General features: G+C 38.2%; 2 protein-coding genes across 2 annotated transcripts; one reads left to right on the top strand and one right to left on the bottom strand.

The window, feature by feature from the left end:
- Positions 1-1,381: 1,381 nt before the first annotated feature.
- On the top strand, positions 1,382-4,684 carry nxph2a (neurexophilin 2a). Its single transcript, XM_054615827.1, has 2 exons — positions 1,382-1,516; positions 3,938-4,684. Exons 1-2 carry the CDS (start codon positions 1,382-1,384, stop codon positions 4,682-4,684), a joined length of 882 nt encoding a protein of 293 aa, XP_054471802.1.
- Positions 4,685-7,765: 3,081 nt separating this feature from the next.
- spopla (speckle type BTB/POZ protein like a) lies at positions 7,766-19,984 on the bottom strand. The gene is made up of 12 exons (XM_054615235.1): positions 19,802-19,984; positions 18,788-18,878; positions 15,800-15,917; positions 15,372-15,493; positions 14,915-15,066; positions 14,641-14,768; positions 13,225-13,402; positions 12,644-12,699; positions 12,357-12,479; positions 10,775-10,917; positions 10,620-10,673; positions 7,766-10,088 (listed from the first exon to the last, which is right to left on the bottom strand). The coding sequence occupies exons 3-12, from the start codon at positions 15,875-15,877 to the stop codon at positions 9,944-9,946; spliced, it is 1,179 nt and encodes a 392-aa protein (XP_054471210.1). The 5' UTR covers positions 15,878-15,917; positions 18,788-18,878; positions 19,802-19,984; the 3' UTR covers positions 7,766-9,943.
- Positions 19,985-21,371: the final 1,387 nt, after the last annotated feature.

Raw genomic sequence — 21,371 nt, 5'->3', positions numbered from 1 at the left:
CCTCAAACCTATTTTTTAAAGTTATTGTTACTTATTAGACATATGATGTTACAAATAAATCTGCGATGAGTTGACACTGACAATATCAGCCCTGTTATCATATATATCAGTATATGTGGCCTGATCTAATACTGACAGCACCGACACAGGAGTTTTTTATATATTTTATGTTTTATGTTTGGTGGGTCAGCCTTCCTTAAACACATGCTAACCAAAAAATATCTAAGAGAGCTTAAGAATTAAGGAATTTATGTCAAATATCTCCTTGTTTGCTCATTAGTCCACAATATTTATTTCTAGCATCTGAAATTACCTGAAGGTGTAACATTCATAAATTGCCCCTAAAAAAAAAATCAGTGCTCCTGAGAATAGAGAGTGTAAATTACAGCACAACAACACTCCACCTGTTAGTGGTGATGCAAAGTGATGATTTAATAAGTGTAAGAAATAAATAACAGCAAAGATCCGTCATTAGCACCGTCAGTATATAGAAAATAAAAACTTCTGTCAGCCAGACTTTGGTTATACAAGGTGGATATCTATTAAAATGACTGACATCATTTATAGTTCACCCACCTTTGTGTTTACTGCTGTATCACTACGCTTTTATAAACCTCATATACCATAGACTGCTGTAGTATATAGATGTAATATCACTGCAGGGGATTGTAAAGGTCGTGCACCTCTTTCGTTTTTTGTTTAGAACGTACAGGAAGAGGAAGAAGCCAAACCACACAGACAGAAATCCGTAACGTTTCCACTAGTCACTTCGCCTAGTGCTGTTGAAATGAGGTCTGGTGTTTTCAGCTCCATAAGTCTGCAGTTATTATCATAATAATGTTTTGTTTCAAGTCGCCCCGAAACGCCTCTAGCACACCGCACCGATTAAGAAATCTTAATTAAGCTTTTGTAGATTCTCCTTCATCAGACCTTGCCTCATTTTTTCTTTTTTTCAGCGTCTTGCCGTACAAAAACTCGGATTCCTTTAGTCTGTTTTTAAGAGACTCCACTTCTGCCTTAATGAACGAGGTGTGTTAGTGTGTGTGTGTGCGCGTGCGTGTGTGTGTGTGTGTGTGCGTGTGTGTGTGTGTGTGTGTGTGCCTCGCTGCTGCGTGTGTGCAGGGAGAGAGAAACCAAAGCCAATGTGTCGTTGCGAGCTTTCAAGTTCCCAGTGCTTCATCTCTCTCGGGGCATATAAGTATTAGATATCCCTCAGCTGATCCCCTTGTTGTCACAGCAATTTTCCCCAGTTGCTCATCATACTTAAACTCCTCTCTCATTTCCATTATAATCATCCTATACAAAGCTCACCTGAGATTTACACTGAAAGACAAAATTTGGTTTCACCTCTTAAGCTGCACGGCATGACACCCAACACGTAATGGATATAACAGCTCGTGCTGGTGGGGAGACGGGTGCTACATCCTCCTTGTTCACAGCAGTGAAGAAATGTTCCTGTTGGGAGCCCGCAGTCCCACAGATTTTAATGTTCGGCATCGCCTGCTATTGTGATGCCGTAAGAGTCAAATCAAATTAACAGCTGAGCTCACACGAGGTTTTACTAAGTGGCAGTATCAGTGAGGGAATATTGCCACTGGAATTGGTTGATTAAATGACTGTGGAGGTGATGAGCTACACTGAGGGACATTCTTACAGTGTTGCCTCATTCATCCATGTTTACAGGGAGCAAGTGTCTTAATTAAGCATTGTGAGGGCTGATAGATGGGTCAGGCTCACTGTCCGTGGGAGACACATTGATTTCGCATTACATATCCAGATGGTCGAGCCATTACGCCCCACTTGCTAGTACATTAAGGTGTTACTCCGGTCTGCAAGCAGCCCAGTAAAGAAAAGCTCTGACTATAAAATACACAGTGGCATAAAATACGATGCATGTAGTCCTTTTACATGGCGAACAGAAAGCTTTATAGGAATGCGAGTGCGACAAAAAAAAACAAATTCTAGCAGACAGACCTAGTTTGTTAGCATTGTGCACATGTGCCTCAGTTAGGCTCACAGCAAAATTATAATTAGTCTGGAAGTAGTGCGCAGCAGCTCAGTGAGAACTCAAACAGCCGCTGCTCAGTGCTTTCAACATCTGCTTCTCTCAGTGATCCCTACAACGGCGCCTGGGGAAAGCCGGCACTACTAATTACTAATAAAACTAGCTAAGCTTATTGCCGTGAATTATTTAAGCTTTATCTGAAGTGGACCAGGAATTGCTCCTGAAGCTAAAAGGCTTTTGGGCAAGAGGAGGGATCACAGTTCATTGCTGTGTCGGGGATTAGCACTTAGCACGTACTTTACCATGGCCAGTGTTATTGTTGGGAACCATTACAAGCTAAAGTTCATACGCGCGGGGTATCTAAGAATAGCACCGCTCATGTGAGACCTGCTCACAGACCAGAGGATTTGAATTGTCATGTAATCCGACAAGTCGTCCTAAAATATTAGAAGCTTTATGCAAATATGAGCCAAGCTGAAGTTTATCGCTGCATCCAAAATGATTCCCTCATACTGGTCATACTCGTTTCTTTGATTTTTCACCATTTTCTGGTGCTACTAGTATGAATTCTTGATTCATGCATTACAGTTACTATTATTGCCATTTTGGTGTGCTTAACTACTGGAACTGCAATAGCTTGGGGTCATTCTTGCAAAACAATGTTGTTTAATTAATGCCTTTCTGTCTAAATTCAGACTCGTTTGACCAACCTCACCCTTTCTCCCGCTCTGAAGGAATGCCCACTCTGTACTACACAGGCCTGCCGGCATCTTCGGCCAACTGCATACACATAAAAGCATCCTTAACGTCATATAATCAATGGATTGTCTACTTACGTCTAAGACAACAGGCCTTTTGGTTTGATTAGTGTTGTAGCTGGTCCAGTAGCTTAAATAGAAATTTGTAGAAGCTGTGTATTTGATTAATGTCAGGTGTTAAAAAACTGACAAGTGAGGCTCATTGTGCTTAATCTGTTGTTTAAATGTTTAAGCACATTGCGAAGATCTCAAGTTTCCAATTCACCACGTATAGATGATTATAAATCTTGATCATGTAACTTTCTGCAAGAAAGTGAATGAACGTATTTCCAAAATGTCAAACAATGCTTTTAACTTAATAATACAACATAATACAGCTTAATTTTTTTTCCTTTGTAAAGATTGCATTGTTAGTTTATAATAGCATTTTGATAAGCAGTTGAATTCTGTTTTTGTCATTACTGGGTTAAGTGAGTAATCACATTCAATGCCATTTGTCCCTGTATCTAGTGTCTGACAGAAGTCTAAAAGATTAACACTGCATATGAAACCAAATATAACAATGACTGAATTACAACAATGCATTCATGCTATTTTGCTCAGGTTTTAAGAACAAGAAGTTCTGCAAGGCAATATATTTTATTGTGCCCAAAAAAAACCCTTTTCAACAAAATACATTTTTTTAAGCAGTGATTACTCCTCCTGTCTTATTAAAGTGCCAGCATCTGTTTGCAGCTGTTGTAAATCTTTAGTTTACCAAACACAATGTTTCTTAAAGGAACCCTTGCTGTAGTTCAGCATTTCCTAAAGAAAATCTTAACTTGTGTGACAAGTGGGTGGCTCCATGCTCATTGTGGGATTTTCTGCCTTTCCCCTCTTTAGTGCTGAAGTGCTTATTTCTTTATCCTTAGTGCTGAACTGCTGCCGTTGCATTTTTACATTGCAATCAAAACAGATAAGTTGTCAATCAGTGTTGAATTCACTCTGATTTTCTGTTATATGTCTGGCCTGATATGTATCACTGCCCATGTGATTGTCATTGTATTTCCTTTGACCAAACTAGAAACGTAATATTCATATTTGTCTGGCCATCAGCTTTGCAAATTATCTTTCAAAAAGGTATTATGTCACTAAATGATGTTTTTCTGTCTTCCTTTGCTGTGCTTTTCTGAAGGTCACATGCAGGAAAGAGCACGGAGGAGCCACAGAGCTCATCGAGTGGGGCGACAGTGATAACGTACAGAAGATTTCCCCCACGGGGGCCAGTCCACGGATCCTCAACCCCCTGCGTTTGTTTGCCAGGGGGTCCCCCGGGTTCAAGAGCAACATGAGGGAAATAACATATTTACAGAACACGGAGGACTTCTGGGACTGGTTATCTAACCAGACAGATGCTCAGGGTGCACAGGCCAGAACTAAACGCAGGCCCATCGTCAAGACTGGCAAGTTCAAGAAGATGTTTGGTTGGGGGGACTTCCACTCCAACATCAAGACTATTAAACTCAACCTGCTGATCACGGGGAAGATCGTAGACCATGGGAACGGCACTTTTAGCGTTTACTTCCGCCACAACTCCACGGGCCTGGGGAACGTGTCGGTCAGCCTGGTGCCACCCTCCAAGGTGGTGGAGTTTGAGATCGCCCAGCAGTCCACGCAGGAGACCAAAGACACCAAAACATTCAACTGTCGCATTGAGTACGAGAAGACGGACCGCAACAAGAAGACTGCCCTGTGCAGCTTCGACCCGTCCAAGGTGTGCTACCAGGAGCAGACGCAGAGCCACGTGTCTTGGCTGTGCTCGAAGCCCTTTAAAGTCATATGCATCTATATAGCCTTTTACAGTGTAGACTACAAACTGGTGCAGAAGGTATGCCCTGACTACAACTATCATAGTGACACACCCTACTCCTCCACAGGATGATCTAGCTTTCAGTATGCGTCCACCTTCTGTCTAATCTTCAAATAATGTAAATGTAAACCTCTAAACTCCTTGTCCCAAAATACCTAAGTACCTGAGATACGTTGCAGGAAGTGCTATTTATAATGGGACACACTCTGGAGGGATTTGATGCATTGTTAAAAAAATATATATGTATATATAGTACAGATCTAACACTTGAGATAGTTAGGTGTCCAGGGACTTGGTTTTAGGGGTTGACTTGGGATTCAGAGCTAGCTACCAACCCCTGTGTGACTCCTCCCCCATCACAGCGGCACATGTTCTCCGTAAACCACTGGTATAATTAGCATGTTGTCCAGATGTTTCCTTCAAGGCTAGACCATAGGCAAGGAGCCTCCCAGTTGGGAGTGCAGAACTGGCTTCTGTGCCAGTGCTACACTTATGCCAACATTGTCAAACAATTTCCTCACCTCATTTAAACATTAATGGGATGAAATATGACAAGACTTTAAATCATGTGAATAATGACAACACAAAGACATTTGAATAGATATTCATAGAACATAAAATCAGATATTTCACATTTGAAACATTGCTCAATTTTGGCTGATTAATCAGAATGATCCGTTCATTGCCTTTGAAGTAGAACTAATATCCATTTGTACCTGTTAAGAGAACACAGACAGGACAGTGTCTATTGTTTCAGGTTAGCTTGATCAATGGGTATTTTCTCAAGTAGCTCTGTATAATTAATATGGATTTAGAATATATATTTTATCTCTTTTTTCTTTTTAAGGACTGGAATAGTGAATTGATTGATTATGTGCCCAATGCCCATGACAAAATGAATTGATCCAAAAAATCCAATCCCACAAGCCGTCAGAGGGCATAACCCTAAATCATTACACATACGTATATAGGTATCCATCCATGTATAGCCTGGCTGCTGCCTTGTGTGCTCCTTAAATGTGTTGGTTTTCTGCTGCAATCATCTTAAGGCATGTGTATGCTAAGCTAGTCTGAAATCCAACGTCTGTGTTTGCAGGATGCACTTTGAGGCATCAGCCTGCCGAGTGGGCCCCGCAGTGGATTAATGTGTCGGGAGAGGGGGGGGGGATAATTGCAGGACAGGTGGATTTAGCGTGTCTGGCAGACAATTATCAGCACTTTGTCATGGTCCTGCCACCAGCCCTGACATTACCTGTCTTTAATAGGCTTTAATTAGCCTGGGAAATTTCATTTACCCAAGACCAAGAGTGGAGAAAGCAAAAGCAAAAAAAAAAAAAAAAAAAAAAAAAAAAAAAGGTGAAAATACAAAATCCGTCTCGAGTTTTAATGAGAAGTGGGCGCTTCATATGAAAATGTCATACATGTCCCAATTGTACAGCAGGCTTACGTTGACTGACTTTTGTGTGAAAGTGGGTAACATCCAGTCTTGTAGTAAATGGTGAAATGTACTTTGACTTGAAAACAGTTTCTGTTGAAAACCGTCGACACATGAACCATCATAAATTGTGTTGATTGGGTATATCCAGGGTTCCTAGACTAGGGCATGTGCCACTGACTAATCACATGGCAATTATTTCTGTCTATGTTCCTTTGTTTTCCGTATCTCACGTCTTTCCCCGTCTGCTGTAAATGATCCTGTCACATTCTACACGTGAGGAGAGGTGTATGATAAGGACATTACTCAAACCGAGTTGATCTATGTTGATGTTTTAGTTCTACTCCTTTGTGCAAATGCTGTGTATTAATGTGTAACTCTAAAACTAAAAGGTGTTTACTTATGGCTTCAGAGTAAACAATGTCAATTTATTCAAATTTTTCCAGAGAAATATATCAATAAGTATACTGTTGCTTACTTTTGGTGTTTGTTAAGTGATATCATGTAGATAGATGTCATATTTATTGCTTGTAGTTATAGATTGCATTGATTTCCCTTTTTGTAATCCTTGCATATTGTGCCTATTTTCATTTCCTGCTTGCTAAATCTTGTTTTAATGATTTCCCCTGTAATATAGGAGAGAAAAAAAAAAAGAGCATTGCTGTGTGTATAGTGTAAGTACAAAATGTTCATTTCGGGAATATTTGATTCGTTTAGTTCAAATTAAATTGTAAAGATCAGTTTAGGTTTTTATGGCATTAAATCTTATTTGAACTTGGCTCACAGCATGTTGTCCCACCGAGTCCGCTCCAGTCTGTTGCCGCTCACAGTTGTCTGGTTTCATTCCTACAAGGACTTCTCACTGGGATAAACACACCATTTTAAGAGGTACATTTCAGTGTAGCTTTTTAATGTGCAATAAATCTGTGTCCACAGGCGTGGATGATACCAGAGGTACACCTCAGGGAGCACATCCATTTTGCTGTGGCCATCAGTGACAGGGGTCTTTTCATCGCTTCCATTACTCTTATCTGATCAGGGTGAAAGGCACCCACTCCTTAGGCATCAAGTCACACCAGGATTTCCTGCTGCACACATTCAGATCCTTGAGAAACTATAAGGAATGTTAACCTGCATTTCTTGAGTTTCAGTGGCGATATTATTAGACGATTAAAATAATAAATTACTCTCATTTTGTTAGCTCACCTTGTTGACAATTCATACCAATAATTAAAAAACTATGTATATTCTAATTCAATTTACTAAGAGGAAAATCTGCATTCACCTCTTGAGAAAATACATATTGTATAAGTCCATTGTAAGTATCAGTAGTGTTCAAACCAATAATACTGTCAAGTGAAATTTTTTTTTTAGTGCAACAAGGTTACAATTTACTTCATCAGCATTAAATGTCAAGTTTTAATGGGTCTCTGGACTGACAGTCATCACAAAGGTAAAAATAATCGGAATGGCAAACATGCCAATTTCAAGTTTCAGCTGACTGTAACACAGAAACAAGACATGTTGCATTAGAAGATGTTAATGAACTATTTCTGCTAAAGTTCACAGTCCAGAAATGCTTTCTCCAGCTCCAGCTCACATGTTCACAGCGACTTTGACAAGTTCCTGACTCTTTGCTGGGTTTGTCAACATATATTCTAGGAAACAAAGAAAACGGACGAGTCTGGTGAAAGCACATTAGTTTAAAGTATCTTAGGAGTTCATCACAAAATACCTCCTGGGATGCATCGAGTACCACAGATTATTAGTCGTGTTGCTTTTATATCAATCTGTCACATCCGTGTGATAGAAATGCTTGTGTCCATTTATCAGGACTCTCTGCTGCAGCTTCACGATATTTGGACTCATGTGACAAACAAACCAAAAAAAAAATTCAACCCCATCTTTATATTAATCCATCTAAAGTCCTCGCCCAGTGTCATTGTCCACTGCCTTTTTAACAATCTCATTTCCTACGATCCAAATGACAGAACAAATCTTCAATTGTGAAGATGCCACTGCGGGCAGTTTGTCTTTCAAGTGTAACAGCTAGTGGAGGAAAGCGAGAGAGGAAGATAAAAGGTTGGAGAGGCGTCCTAAAGCATCGATGCTATCAGGTCTTTTTCTAGGATCTGTGCTGAGTGGGGCGGACGAGGATCAGCAAGCTGCTGATGAAGAAGTCTCTGTTCCAGCAGGAAAGAGCAGCCTCGTGTTCACTTTAATTAGAGCTTGTGCCGAGCATTCACACATAAAACAATAGGGGGAAAAAAAATGGCTTTCATGTGCTGTAAAAAAAGGTTCGACATTAAACATGTTACTCTGCTCCAGTTTAAGAACATTTTCTTTTGATTATCACGGTGTTGTCTTCTAATCTTATAATTAAAAGGAAACCAGTGGAGACAGAAAACACATAATCACCTCAGCCTGACACATCATTAACATGCCCAAGGAAAAGAAAAAGTATGGATATAATCACCCTTCCTTTGACTGACATTTAAACAGAAAGAAGAAAAAAAAAAAAAAGCTTGGCTTCTTCAGACTGCTGGAAAATGGTTTAATGGGTTAATGCAGGCATTCTTGCAGACCACAACTTCATCTTTTTTGCTTCCAAACAAAAGAAGTTTCAACATCTCAACATGACTCTGAATGATGAGTAATATCATGTAAAAACGATGCTACTCTTTTAATTTACAAAACCCTCTGAAGTGTCGGTCACACCACACTACATACGAGACGGACTGAATAAACATGACAACCCCCCCCATTCAAACACAGAATAACATTGCCAGTAGAAGAGATGCTCAGCATCCTACGAATGTCCAAGCATGTTAGAGGATTCTTTTGCACAAACTGAATTCATTTCATTCTGCACAAGTATGTCAGATAATTGCAGAAAATAAATTGTTAAAAACAAAATTGGTACTTGGACACTTTCTTTTGACAATAACATGACCATGCATTAGTCTCTCCACTTTTAGTTACCACAATATATTGAGAATATATAATATTTGCAAGTTGGCAATACTAAAGACAGAAATTCTCAAAATTTAATCTAGAACAGTTCACAGACGTATGATCTGGAATATGCCATTCAAATGGGAGACTGAGTAAATACTTCCAATGTTTTAATATATTAGGGCCAAAGTATAGACACTTTTCCGTCTTACGTGTATTATAAGGATTGACACTGGGTCTTCATAATGGCAGATTACAATTTTTCCCCACAAATATGCAATAGAACAGACTTTCTTGTACACTGGTCTTCTGAAGATGGTTCAACTGTCATTTACATAGAAATGGTGCCATCAATATGGGGCATACACATATTTTAAAAAGTGTAAAGAACTGACCTTGCACTGAAAGTGTTCATGCTTTTTAATGTCTAGTCACAAAACGGGCTAAACATTACAAATATATAATATTTCCCATTTAGTTAAACCTTTGTTACGTTCCTATAGAACTCCATATCAAAATGACTATTCATGGGAACTAGTGCAACCTGGAGGTGGCCTGGTCTTTGTGACAAGGCAGGCACAGAGTAAAATAGACAAAGTACTCTGGAGCAGCTCCAGAGCAATGGCAGATATATTAAGGCCATTTTTAAAATTACAGGAAAAAAAAACAGTAGCAGACAGCTTGACTTGCTACCCGGGCTGAACAGAATCCAGTTCGGGGCAGCAAAGCAAGCAAGCAACACCAATTTTACCAATTTTTTTTCCCCCAATCCATTGATGTCCACGTGCCAGCCTTCCCAAATCCCTGGCCAGAAAGCTCCACTCTTCCTTATTCAAGTGTGTTCAGTTTTGGTGGAAATAAAGAGTGGTACCCTCGCTAGTCCTTCCTTTGTAAACCCATGCTTCACACCTCCAGTAAAGTCCTGGGGCACAGTCGGGCAGTCAGGACTGTTTTAGGCGCTTCCTGGGAAGACCAAAGGGTGGGCACTGTGCTGAAGCCAGGGCACGAAAGGCCTCGGCTACCAAGTGAGGATGGGATTGGATCATTGACTTCCAGCCTGCAGTCTCCATTATGTCTGTAGCATGACTGTAAGCACAGGCAAAATGAAGTTAACACTAAGGCATGAAAATGTGCACATTAAAAATCAATAAACGTAAATGAGATGGTAATGACAAAGCGAATAAGGGGCGCTTGATTTGTGAGTTGCATGGTAAACTTGAAAAGGGCCATTAGTGCTTCCTGTGCATGTGCATAGGGCGAAATGAATGTGGAATTAGAACGTCTTCACATGTTGTATACAAAAAGACATGGAAATATTTCTAACTTTTCAAGGTGTCTTATGACAACACACTAGATCATCTGAAAAAAACAAAACAAAAAAAACTATAGCGACCGCCTCCCTTCTTTTTTAAAGTTCTACAACAATTCCATTTCCAGGGTTTATCCAGGTATGAGTCTATTAATAACTTGGATACAAAGATATGGAGCTTCAAACTCAGAAGCTAAATAGCACTCTGTCTGCCTGGGCTAAAACAATGAATTCTAATGCATCTGGTTGGGGGAAGAGATAAGAAGGTGTTATTAATCTTGTGTCACATATATCAGCTAATTACATACTTGCTATTCCAGTTCTTTCCATCTTTACAGCCCAGCTGTCTCAGGACACTGCACCTATGGCAAGGAGATAAAAAGGTAAGCATTCAGGGCTGGTAAACAGAAATGGCAGCAGGAATTTATCACTGGAGGGTTTGTTTTTCTTTTGCGATACTTGCCTGTTGATAAAATCTATGGCTTGTGCTTTGAGCTGCTCGGCGCTGTGCAAGTCTGCTAGGATGAGGGTGTCGGCCACATTCTCCACTGAAAGGCTGTTGCACAGGGCCTCTTCACACATGACCTTTAAACGCTCCAGAGCGTACTGGGAAGGGGGGGAAGGGGGGGACGACAAAAAGCTGTGGTTACACCCTGGATGCAAAGTGGATCCCCGTGGTTTGAGGTTTTGTCTCAACTCTTGTGGAAACGCATTAAAGCTACAGCTGTAGTCATTTCAATTTGCGAGTAAAATTTTACATCTTTACTAGAAAGAGAGAGAGAAAAAAATGACCAGGATCCAAAATGTCCAACCAGCAGGTTCATTTAATATGTACTGCAATCTTAAAAAAATTAAAATAATTCCCCAAGTTCCCCACATGGTCTTTGTGATTCATCACTTAAGCAATAATTGGGATGATTTGAGGGAAGTGAGGTTGTTCACTTTTCAGTAAAAACGTCATCCATCAAATTCAAGTGAAATACTATAGTCATAATGCAGAGAACTCACCCTTAAATAGGGGAACTCGTCTTTTAGCCGATGAAAGAAAACGATAGCGTCTAAATAGGATTTGGGAGATCATAGGGTGCTTCATATTACAGATATAATGCTTTGCATATGTAAATCTGCATTGATTAGAAATGCAAAATGGGGCGACAAACTGTTTACATCCACAGGCAAAACAATAAAACACAAAACAAGGACTGAACAGCAGATCATGTCTGCCTCTTGGAAATCATATGTGATGTTGTTGTACTGTGCCATCTTATGTTGTAAGGTTCTAACAAAATACTGCTTCGAGTGAAGAGTTTCTACTGTCATTAAGTATGTTTTAATACTGCCAAGACTGACATCCTATTTCAGTAACATGATGTTTGTTACAAATGGAAAAAGAAATTTCCATTATTGATGAACGTCCACATAGAATAGAAACCACATCACTTATTTTGTCCTCTATCATTTCAGTTTACTTGAATCAGCACTTACCCGACAGTCTCCACAGACGTTGAATTACAAGCTACACAAACATAAAGTGGTATGTCTTGAAGAACGACTGAGCTGTATTGCATTCTACATTTTTCACACCCTGTACAAGCATGCTCTAATGCTGGGTGAGGATGGAGGGTGGCTGAAGCAGGCTATATTTTTTTATAGGTTATCAATACTCAAATTATGTCAGATAAGATGCAGCCCAACAGCGGTGTGTAATTACACAACAGACCACATTGGTCTTTTAGCCTCATTGACTTACATACAATGCATACAACTCATTGGAGGCTCCCAACATGACAGGTCCATGTGTGAAATGCAAAGATAATTTCGGGGTAGGGCTGTTGGCTTGAGCTCGGGCTCAACACAGGATTTACCAGGGAACATTATTTGCGTGGCATTTAACTGACAAACGGAAGCAATGCGTAAAAAATGTGAAACAAAAGATTGGCCAATCAAAGCAAAAAAATAAAAGGAAGCTTTTCCTCTGCCATCAAAAAGAAGTGGAAGGCAGATGTTTGTAAAAATGATTAGCAAAAGTTTCAATTGCGACTTACTTTATCTGCAGCTGCCAGCAAATTGTCGGCCATCTTCTCCAGGTTGGGGGCTTTTCCTGTATAAATGAAGCCCATCATTTCCTTAAAGACATCTGGGTCTACGTCACTGATGTCAACACGGTTCTGCAAGAGAAGACAAGAGGGTTCTGTACGACTCATTTGAGCTTGGCAACTAAAAAACATTCCATAAAAGAAGCAATAATTACTTATTAGGAGGTGGAGCATTGTGTCACAGTAGAATAACATTACTTATAACAACAAGCAGTTGTAACAATTTTTTTTCTTACCTTTTTACTCTCCTCCATTTCATGTTCAAACATAGCATTAAAGACTGGTGACCTCGCTGTCAAAGAAATAAATTGAACATTTATAAATATATTGAACAGTCAACATCTTATTGAGCATGTAAGCAGACATTGTGTCACGTGACAAATACAAGCTTTGAGAATGAGACATAGAGATATATATATAATGGATTAAGCACAAAACACCAGTATTGAACTACGACGGTCTTTTAATCTTGCCTAATCCATACAGCTCCACTTTATCAGCATTTCTGCCTGACCAGTGCAGCTGCCATCATGTCTAATCGAGAAAAGCTGAAGAGGTGAGCGAGCGTCTCAAGCTCCTGGATTCTACAGTCATCTGGGTCAAGAAGGGCCAAGCAGAGGTAGTGGGGATTAGAGCCCACTGCAGAACTGGGCCGCTACAAATCAAGACAGGAATACAGGCCCACCGTAGCCCTTTTATGGTACCTCAAGCTCTCCACAAGGGGCCTTTAAGAAGGGGCATGGGCATATCTTGCTCGGGCCATTTTGAGGGCTTGTCTCCTGGTTGCTACTTGCTGAAGTGTTGGGGACGGTCTTACCTGCAAGGATGGATTTGTGGGCTTTGAACTCCTGCCCTCCCACATACAGACTGCAGTCTGTGAAGCGTGAACACTCCCACAGGTTCCCCAGGTCATCAGACAGCTGACACTCTGGTACCTTCAGCATGTTCATGTTGGACTGGCCCGAAATGTTAACCGAGTCCTGGACAACGCTCACCTGTGCATGAGAAAAACATCACAGAGGACAAAATGCTGAAGCAGTCTCAAAAAACAAACAAAAAAACATCCAATTTTTGTTTTTAATTAGCTCCTTTACAAGCACATTTTCAAGACCGAGGGACCTACAATGGGAGGGACTCTGAACATTTGAAACCGAAATTAATTAACTTTGCTGAAACACCTAATTGCTGAGGAAAGGCATTTTGTCTTTCATTTGTAAGCAATTTGTTTATCAAAGTGGCAATTTCTCTGAAATTGTTGAATCTCTGCTAGTGCTGTCTGGCTCACTGTCTGTTCCTGGCAGTATTTGGCCAAATGCATTAACATCAAAATCCATTGACACTTCATTTAACTTGTCCATGGAAGGAACATTTTAGGAGACATTTATTCTTTCCGACAAACTGGATTCAATTATTTTGAAAAACAAGCAAGATGGAGGAGGCATTTCACTTCCAAAGAGCTTAATGTCATTTGAAGCAAATGCCAACAGTATGTTTGTAGTTAAATGGCACGGAGGCTTACACCCAGGGGTGAACCGGTCATAACAAGAATTAAAAGACTCTAGCCTTGATTCAAATAAGGTTACACTGGGGGTATAACACTTCAATCCAACAGTGATGTGATTTTGATGCTTTCCTTGAAGAATTAGTGCAACTTATCAGTAATTTGTGTGCCGCATAAAACACAACAGACGCTCAGTAACTTGGCTCAGGTATGCAATTATGGAAAATGAGGACAATGGAAACTTAACAGAAACACTTCTCAACAGGCTAATTGCAATGAAAAAAACAAAAACACCCTATTGTGATTTCCAACATTTGCAATCAATGAAATTGGCATCCATTTTTTTTATAAATATAATTAATCATTGAGACTACTGCTAGTTTTTCTAATAATTTACCGTCACACTGAAAATAAATTCGAGTAAAGCTAACAATGTCGAGCAGGTTTATTACCAGATGGAATGTTTTGTTCCCTAAACCTGAAAAATAATACTGAATTGAGAGGTTGCTGTGCTCTGAAGACAGATGAGGATTATGGAAAAATGATTCAACAAGACAGTTATAAATATCTTCCCATCAAAAAAAAAAAAATACAACACCATTGCAAGAAGAAGTGTGGAAAGTGTGGGTTTGCTATATCATTTCCTATTTTGGTCAAATTACAGCATACACAAACAAAAAGACTGCACCCTTTATTAAGTGAAGAATAAAAAGAAAGCATCAATAGAATTACCTCACAGAACAGGGTGAGCTTGTCATCGGGTAAGAGTCCGTTGGCTTCATCAAGCAGGAAATCTCTCCTGATGAATTTTTTGAAGCCCCAGTCTTTGCCTTGGACAAATCTATATGCTCTTTGGCTTTCTGTGACAAGAACAAAAATAATGCAGTCTTGAAAATGCATCTCTTTTGCTTGAACATTTGAGAAAATAATTAAAGTGTAAGGATAGAAAGGAATACTAAATATTGAGAATAACAGATGTGATGAGGTTCTGATCGCTTGTACTCACCCATTGCTTTTGTCTCTTCTCTTTTAGCATTCAACAAAGAAAACTTGAACTTTGCTCTGACTTCACTTTTTGGACAACTAACAAGAAGTAAATACAATGACAGATAATCTTTGCTTTCATCATCAAGTCCCTTTGGATTGACTCGCAGACACCTGGCAAGAAAAGAAAGAGAACACTGAAAATCAGCAACATTACAATCTAGAATGAAGACAGTCTGAACTGCTTTTATCACTTTTGTGAAAACACAAGACTATGACAAGCCTTCAGGGGTGATTCTCTCCTGCTTTGAGAGACTGTAATTATCACTTGTCTGCAGAGTTCCCACAGTAAAATAAAACATGCAGACTTTTCAGTGTCATTCGTACTAATACAAGGACATGGAACTGGAGGAGATAAAATGGGACGGATAGATTAATGCAAAAAAGCTCCTGACGTTTGTCGGAATGAATGTACTAACCATTTCATCTTGTCATTAGGGCCAGAGGAGAAGGTTGAGCTCTTCAACACCTCCCCCATTTCTTCTCTGCAAAAACTAAAGTTGTTTATGGTCCACATGTACGAAAACTTCACCACTTTGACCTTGGAAGAAAAAAAAATATGCAGAAACTTTAGCTTTTTTTTTAAAATGTTTTTGAAATACAGTACAAACAAAAAAAAAACAACAACAACCATGAATTTAATTGGCTTTCAAGAGGCCTAGGCAAATTCCTTGTATGTGTAACATGCTTGGCAATAAACTGTTTCTGATTCTGAATGGAACTGAGCTATTGTTAATGTTACTATTAACACATGTACCTTTCCTACAATGACCGGTCAAAAAAATAAAAATCTATCTATCACTTCCGTGTATAGAACAGGATTGGATTAGTTTCGTTATGCCCATACCTGTGTGTAACACCAGCTCTCTGCCACAGGTCCACTTGACATCTCCCCAGGAGGAGGAGGGGTGGGAACCCGTGACATCACTGGCTTCGGAGTACCACTCACTTTCGTTCTTTAAGCACTAATCACACAAGGAAAACAAAAAGGTTAAAGTTATTCTGCATAAAATAGCAATGTAAAATCCACAACCGAAATAAATGCACTATTTAAACTGCCCTGTCATAATAAGCCTGATAGCAAAAAACTATATATTTAAAAAATCCTTCACATGATTTAAATCTGCCTGCATTCTCACTTACTACCACATGTGATGAAAAAAAAATAGCCTGCATTCTCACTGTATCCTAAATCTTGTACTTCCATGAACCCTGAGACCAAAGTTTGTAAACATGCTTGACTATGCGATAAGAGGAAACAATGTAAATTCCTTCTACCAAGGTTTTAGTATGTGCAGTGATTAGTATTGCCAATGTATCCATGCTACATAGCAAATGATATGCTCTGTGATTATGTAAAAAAACAGGACTTAAATAAATGTTGAATGGACAAACAAGACAGCTTCTGTCATTTCACAGTCCTAGACTATGTAGCTCTATAAATGCCCATCATTCCCACATCTGAAGCAAAGCTGTTCTCAACCAACCGAATGACAGTGATGACATATTGCATACAAGGGTGTGTTTGGGCAGTTAGAGTCGGCGTAAAAATCCCAACAAGAAACCAACATCCGACAGCTGCAGCCAACTTTCATGTCCTCGAGAACAAAAAGATGTGCGTTAATAGGATAGGTCTTTCTTAAAATATTAGTCAGGGGCCCATTAAAACATTGAAAGACTTCTTGCTTGCTATATTTTGAAAAAAGGACTGATGCAAAAAAAAAAGAAGGAAAAAAAAGGAGAATTTTCTGCTAAGAAGACTTTAGTTTAGAATCATAGCTAATGGCGCTAACAGTGCAAACTACTACAATAGTGCTGATAGAGCTAACTGTGTTTACCTGAGGGGGAACCTAGGGATGGGTGCTACGCTTCCAACAAAATGATCAGCTGTAACCGCCATATGAGCGCAATGCAAAACAGCGGCTGGGCGCTAACTTGTGGGGCACACTCACATGCACACACATGCACTAAAAGCACGCTCGGCCTGCCCTGCTATGTCAACAAAACAAGGGGAAGCTTGGATAACAACATAGACAGAGGGAGAGAAACTTCTTTCTCTGTTCAGGAAGACATACTCCACGTCATCTTTACATAACAAATAGCCGTTTGCTGCAATGTTAATGTTAAGAAGGTTAAATGCTGCTCCTTTAACAATGACACCCGAGGTGACATTATGTTACACTTTATCTTTAGTATCCAGTTTTGTGATCTCTTGCAAAGATTTTCTACTGATTGATTTTGTTAATGAGCAGAGGAAGAAGGACACACATGGATTGCTATCTTGGCAGTTTAACTGGAAACATACTGTGGAAAGACAACCTCTCATGTCACAACGTCGACATGGTGATGTTACTAGACAGTGATTTTCAGCAACATCTGTATAGGCCCGGTAGTCAGTTACAGGCTAGGCTAATGCTAATAAGCATGTGGTTATTTAAGAAAAAGAAACATGTTGATTTAGTCATAGCAGCAATTTTTCATGTACGAACACGCCAATTTCAGTTAACTTAAGCAGCCCAACTCTTAACCCAGCAGCATAACAAAGCAAAACAAAATGTGCTATGTTGACAAAAACATGTTTGTTAAAATAGTAGAATTGCATTTGCAAGTATTTCATGTTCCCTCATCCATTGACAAGAAGGGAACACATCCCCTCTTTTGAGCACATTTCATTGCACCTTTCTCACAAAGTGAAGTTCATATCAAAGCCTATAATCCCTTTCATCCCTCTGATCAAGCCATCTCAGTCAGGTATTTCAATTTATTCTTAAAAAAAAAAGGTATAAACTCGGTCAAGAATAGTTTTGGACAACAGGCAAATAAGGCTTGAGGCAAAAACCTACAAATTTCAGCCAATTGTATCATAACTTTTAAAATATACCTTACACAAAGTTTTAATATAGAAAGAGGATATGAAGGCAAAGAAGTGGTGAAACTTCTGCCCTTTCACCATCTCTCTTCCCCAGTGTTCACTTTCTGTCTGTGGGAGTGTCCCGACACCTGATTTAAAATATACATTGCAGAATCCCTTGTTCTCAGTAACACTCAACTCACATCTAATTACTGTTTGTTTTGTGTTTGTAGTCAATTGGCCAATTTACAGCTTTTTCCTGTGTTTACCTAAAACATCACTTTCACTTCTCTTTGCATTTATTAAAGATTCTGTTTCTGTTTGTGAGATAATGCGCAATTATAAACATGTAAGCAGGGACTATAAAAAGGGGCATTTAGTGTCTTTGCTAATAAATCACATGAAGTATAATCAATGGAATGAATGAACAGACCTAAAGCTAGTGGGTACACATATTTGCTTGCAATGACAAGTTCAACAACCTGTTTTGCGGCACACTGCAGCAACTGAACCGCCTTTAGCTTTAATCGTAACTACAGTACCAGTCAAATGTTTGGACACACCTTCTCATTCAATGGTTTTTCTTTATTTTTTTCTACATTGAAGATTAATATTGAAGACATCCAAACTATAAAAGGAACACATGTAATTATGTGGTAAACAAACAAATGCTCAACAAACCAGAATATGTTTTATATTTTAGATTCTTCAAAGTAGTTGAATGAGAAGGTGTGTCCAAACTTTTGACTGGTACTATATATATATATACACATACATATATACATATACACATATATATACATATATATACACATATATATATATATATATATATATATATATACACACACACAGTACCAGTCAAAAGTTTGGACACACCTTCTCATTCAGTGGTTTTTCTTTATTTTTATCCAAACTTTTGACTGGTACTGTATGACAACTCAATCACGCCGCCTCAGCAAGGAGATGAAACCTGCTCGTTACCTCTTGAATAGTTGAAATGTAGAGATGCAGTTTTTTGTTTTTCCCCTAAGTTTTCACAGGATCCTTCATGGCCCCATCTTCATATTCCACTCTGGGGAAGAAAAACAAAACAAAACAAAAAAACAAACATATATTAGATGTGACTGAAAAGCAATTGCATCTGGCAATAAAGCAATAGTTCTCATAATAAACCAGACCTGTCATGTCTATCTAGGGATATAAATAATCCAAGTGACCATAAAGTGCTTTCCAAATGATGTTAACAATGAGGGGTAAGATAGTGGGTAGTGTAGGCCTCAGGGGTGTCAGGTGTTAACTGGATGTTGCATGCTTTTATTGTCAATGAGTGTCGGCCTGTCTGACTCAGGGGATCACCTGCAACTTTGTTTGAGCTGCACAGACACGATGCATCCGGCTTATTTGCCCCAACTTGTCTCAAAGTGACATGGATGTGATTGCAAAACCATCCACATACCAGTGGCTAAACGTGAGCGTCGCATCGGCTACAGTGTCAACACTCAAAAACAAATCACCATGAACACTTCCCCCCATGCTAGCTTAGCTTAGCTTAAAGAGCAAGTAGCATTCATTTTTTTTTGTTGTTGGGGGGACAATTGTATTCCTGCAAACCTGTCAGTTCTGTGTGTAATACGTATGAGGCTCACTAGCTACATTAATGCTAACTTGAGCCTAGACGATGCACCGCAGAGGCAGCTAGCTAGCTATGTTAGCACATGTTAGCATCCAATCCGTCCACAAAACGCTGCTTTACATCGGCTTACGTGACTCAAGTTAAACAGGCAATGTGCTTGTTTGGTAGCCCAAACCAAACCAAAAATAAAAAGGGCCTCCCCTTGGTAACTGTGACAGGATGCTAACTCACCAAGCTAGCTCAAAAAAAACCCTCACGTTTTGCTGGTGGGAAAACAACAGTGGCTAACTAGCAGCTAGCCGAAGCTAATCTCTGCACTGACTGCTCACAAAAAGTTTAAAAAAGACGTAGTGACGGCGTACCTTTCAATTTCATACTTCCATATATATCGAGTAACGCATGTAGCTTTGTGTCACAGTCGCTCCTTTCACCCTCCGTTACTTTGAACTGTTTTTCACTCAGTCTCTTCACAAGGTTTCTTTGTCTAATTTATATCTGGGCTAGCTTACATCTGTCTAGCTGCCTGGTAGCTTAACAGGCTAGGAAATGTGTTTATTGCGCATGCGCGAAATTTTGGATAACATCCTGCTTCATCTCACGTTATCATGGATGCCTGGTCCAGACAACAATATCAACAGTAGAAAATAAATAATAATAATTAAATAATAATAATAGAAAAATTAAGGGAGTTTATTAGTTTAAAATTTGTTTTAAAAAGTGGGAAATATATATATATATATATATATATATATATATATATGGTCCATTGAATGAGGTGTGTCCATACTTTTGACTATTATATATATATATATATATATATATAGTACCAGTCAAATAGTATGGACACATATATATATATAGTACCAGTCAAAAGTATGGACACACCTCATTCAATGGTTTTTCTTTATTTTGGATAACATCCTGCTTCATCTCACGTTATCATGGATGCCTGGTCCAGACAACAATATCAACAAAAGTAGAAAATAAATAAATAATAATAATAATAATAATAATAATAATAATAATAATAATAATAATAATAGAAGAATTAAGGGAGTTTATTAGTTTAAAATTTGTTTTAAAAAGTGGGAAATATATATATATATATATATATATATATATATATATATATATATATATATATATGGCATATCTTTATTTTGGATAACATCCTGCTTCATCTCACGTTATCATGGATGCCTGGTCCAGACAACAATATCAACAGTAGAAAATAAATAATAATAATAATAATAATAATAATAATAATAATAATAATAATAATAATAATAATAATAATAGAAAAATTAAGGGAGTTTATTAGTTTAAAATATTATATATATATATATATATATATATATATATATATATATATATATATACATATATATATGGTCCATTGAATGAGGTGTGTCCATACTTTTGACTGTATATATATATATATATATATATATATATATATATATATATCTTTATTTTGGATAACATCCTGCTTCATCTCACGTTATCATGAATGCCTGGTCCAGAAAACAATATCAACAAAAGTAGAAAATAAATAATAATAATAATAATAATAATAATAATAGAAAAATTAATAGAGTTTATTAGTTTAAAATTTGTTTTAAAAAGTGGGAAATATGTATATATATATATATATATATATATATATATATATATATATATATATATATATATATATCAATAGTACCAGTCAAAAGTATGGACACACCTCATTCAATGGTTTTTCTTTATTTTGTATAACATCCTGCTTCATCTCACGTTATCATGGATGCCTGGTCCAGACAACAATATCAACAAAAGTAGAAAATAAATAATAATAATAATAATAATAATAATAATAATAATAATAATAATAATAATAATAATAATAGAAAAATTAAGGGAGTTTATTAGTTTAGGTGTGTCCATACTTTT

The sequence above is a fragment of the Anoplopoma fimbria genome, chromosome 16 (genome assembly GCF_027596085.1).
Source record: "Anoplopoma fimbria isolate UVic2021 breed Golden Eagle Sablefish chromosome 16, Afim_UVic_2022, whole genome shotgun sequence".
NCBI classification, from domain to species: Eukaryota; Metazoa; Chordata; class Actinopteri; order Perciformes; family Anoplopomatidae; genus Anoplopoma; species Anoplopoma fimbria.
The sequence above is the reverse complement of the archived record's forward strand: the minus strand, read 5'-3'. Positions and strand labels throughout refer to the sequence as shown.

What these genes read in the sequence shown, in the direction of transcription:
- nxph2a (XM_054615827.1), top strand. Translation starts at nt 1,382, where the DNA reads ATGGATATAACAGCTCGTGCTGGTGGGGAGACGGGTGCTACATCCTCC. An exon ending in TCGCCTGCTATTGTGATGCC is followed by an intron (nt 1,517 to 3,937) that starts GTAAGAGTCAAA and finishes GCTTTTCTGAAG; the next exon opens with GTCACATGCAGGAAAGAGCA.
- spopla (XM_054615235.1), bottom strand. Translation starts at nt 15,877, where the DNA reads ATGTCACGGGTTCCCACCCCTCCTCCTCCTGGGGAGATGTCAAGTGGA. An exon ending in AGAAGAGACAAAAGCAATGG is followed by an intron (nt 14,769 to 14,914) that starts GTGAGTACAAGC and finishes TTCTTGTCACAG; the next exon opens with AAAGCCAAAGAGCATATAGA. An exon ending in CCACAAATCCATCCTTGCAG is followed by an intron (nt 12,700 to 13,224) that starts GTAAGACCGTCC and finishes TTTCTTTGACAG; the next exon opens with CGAGGTCACCAGTCTTTAAT.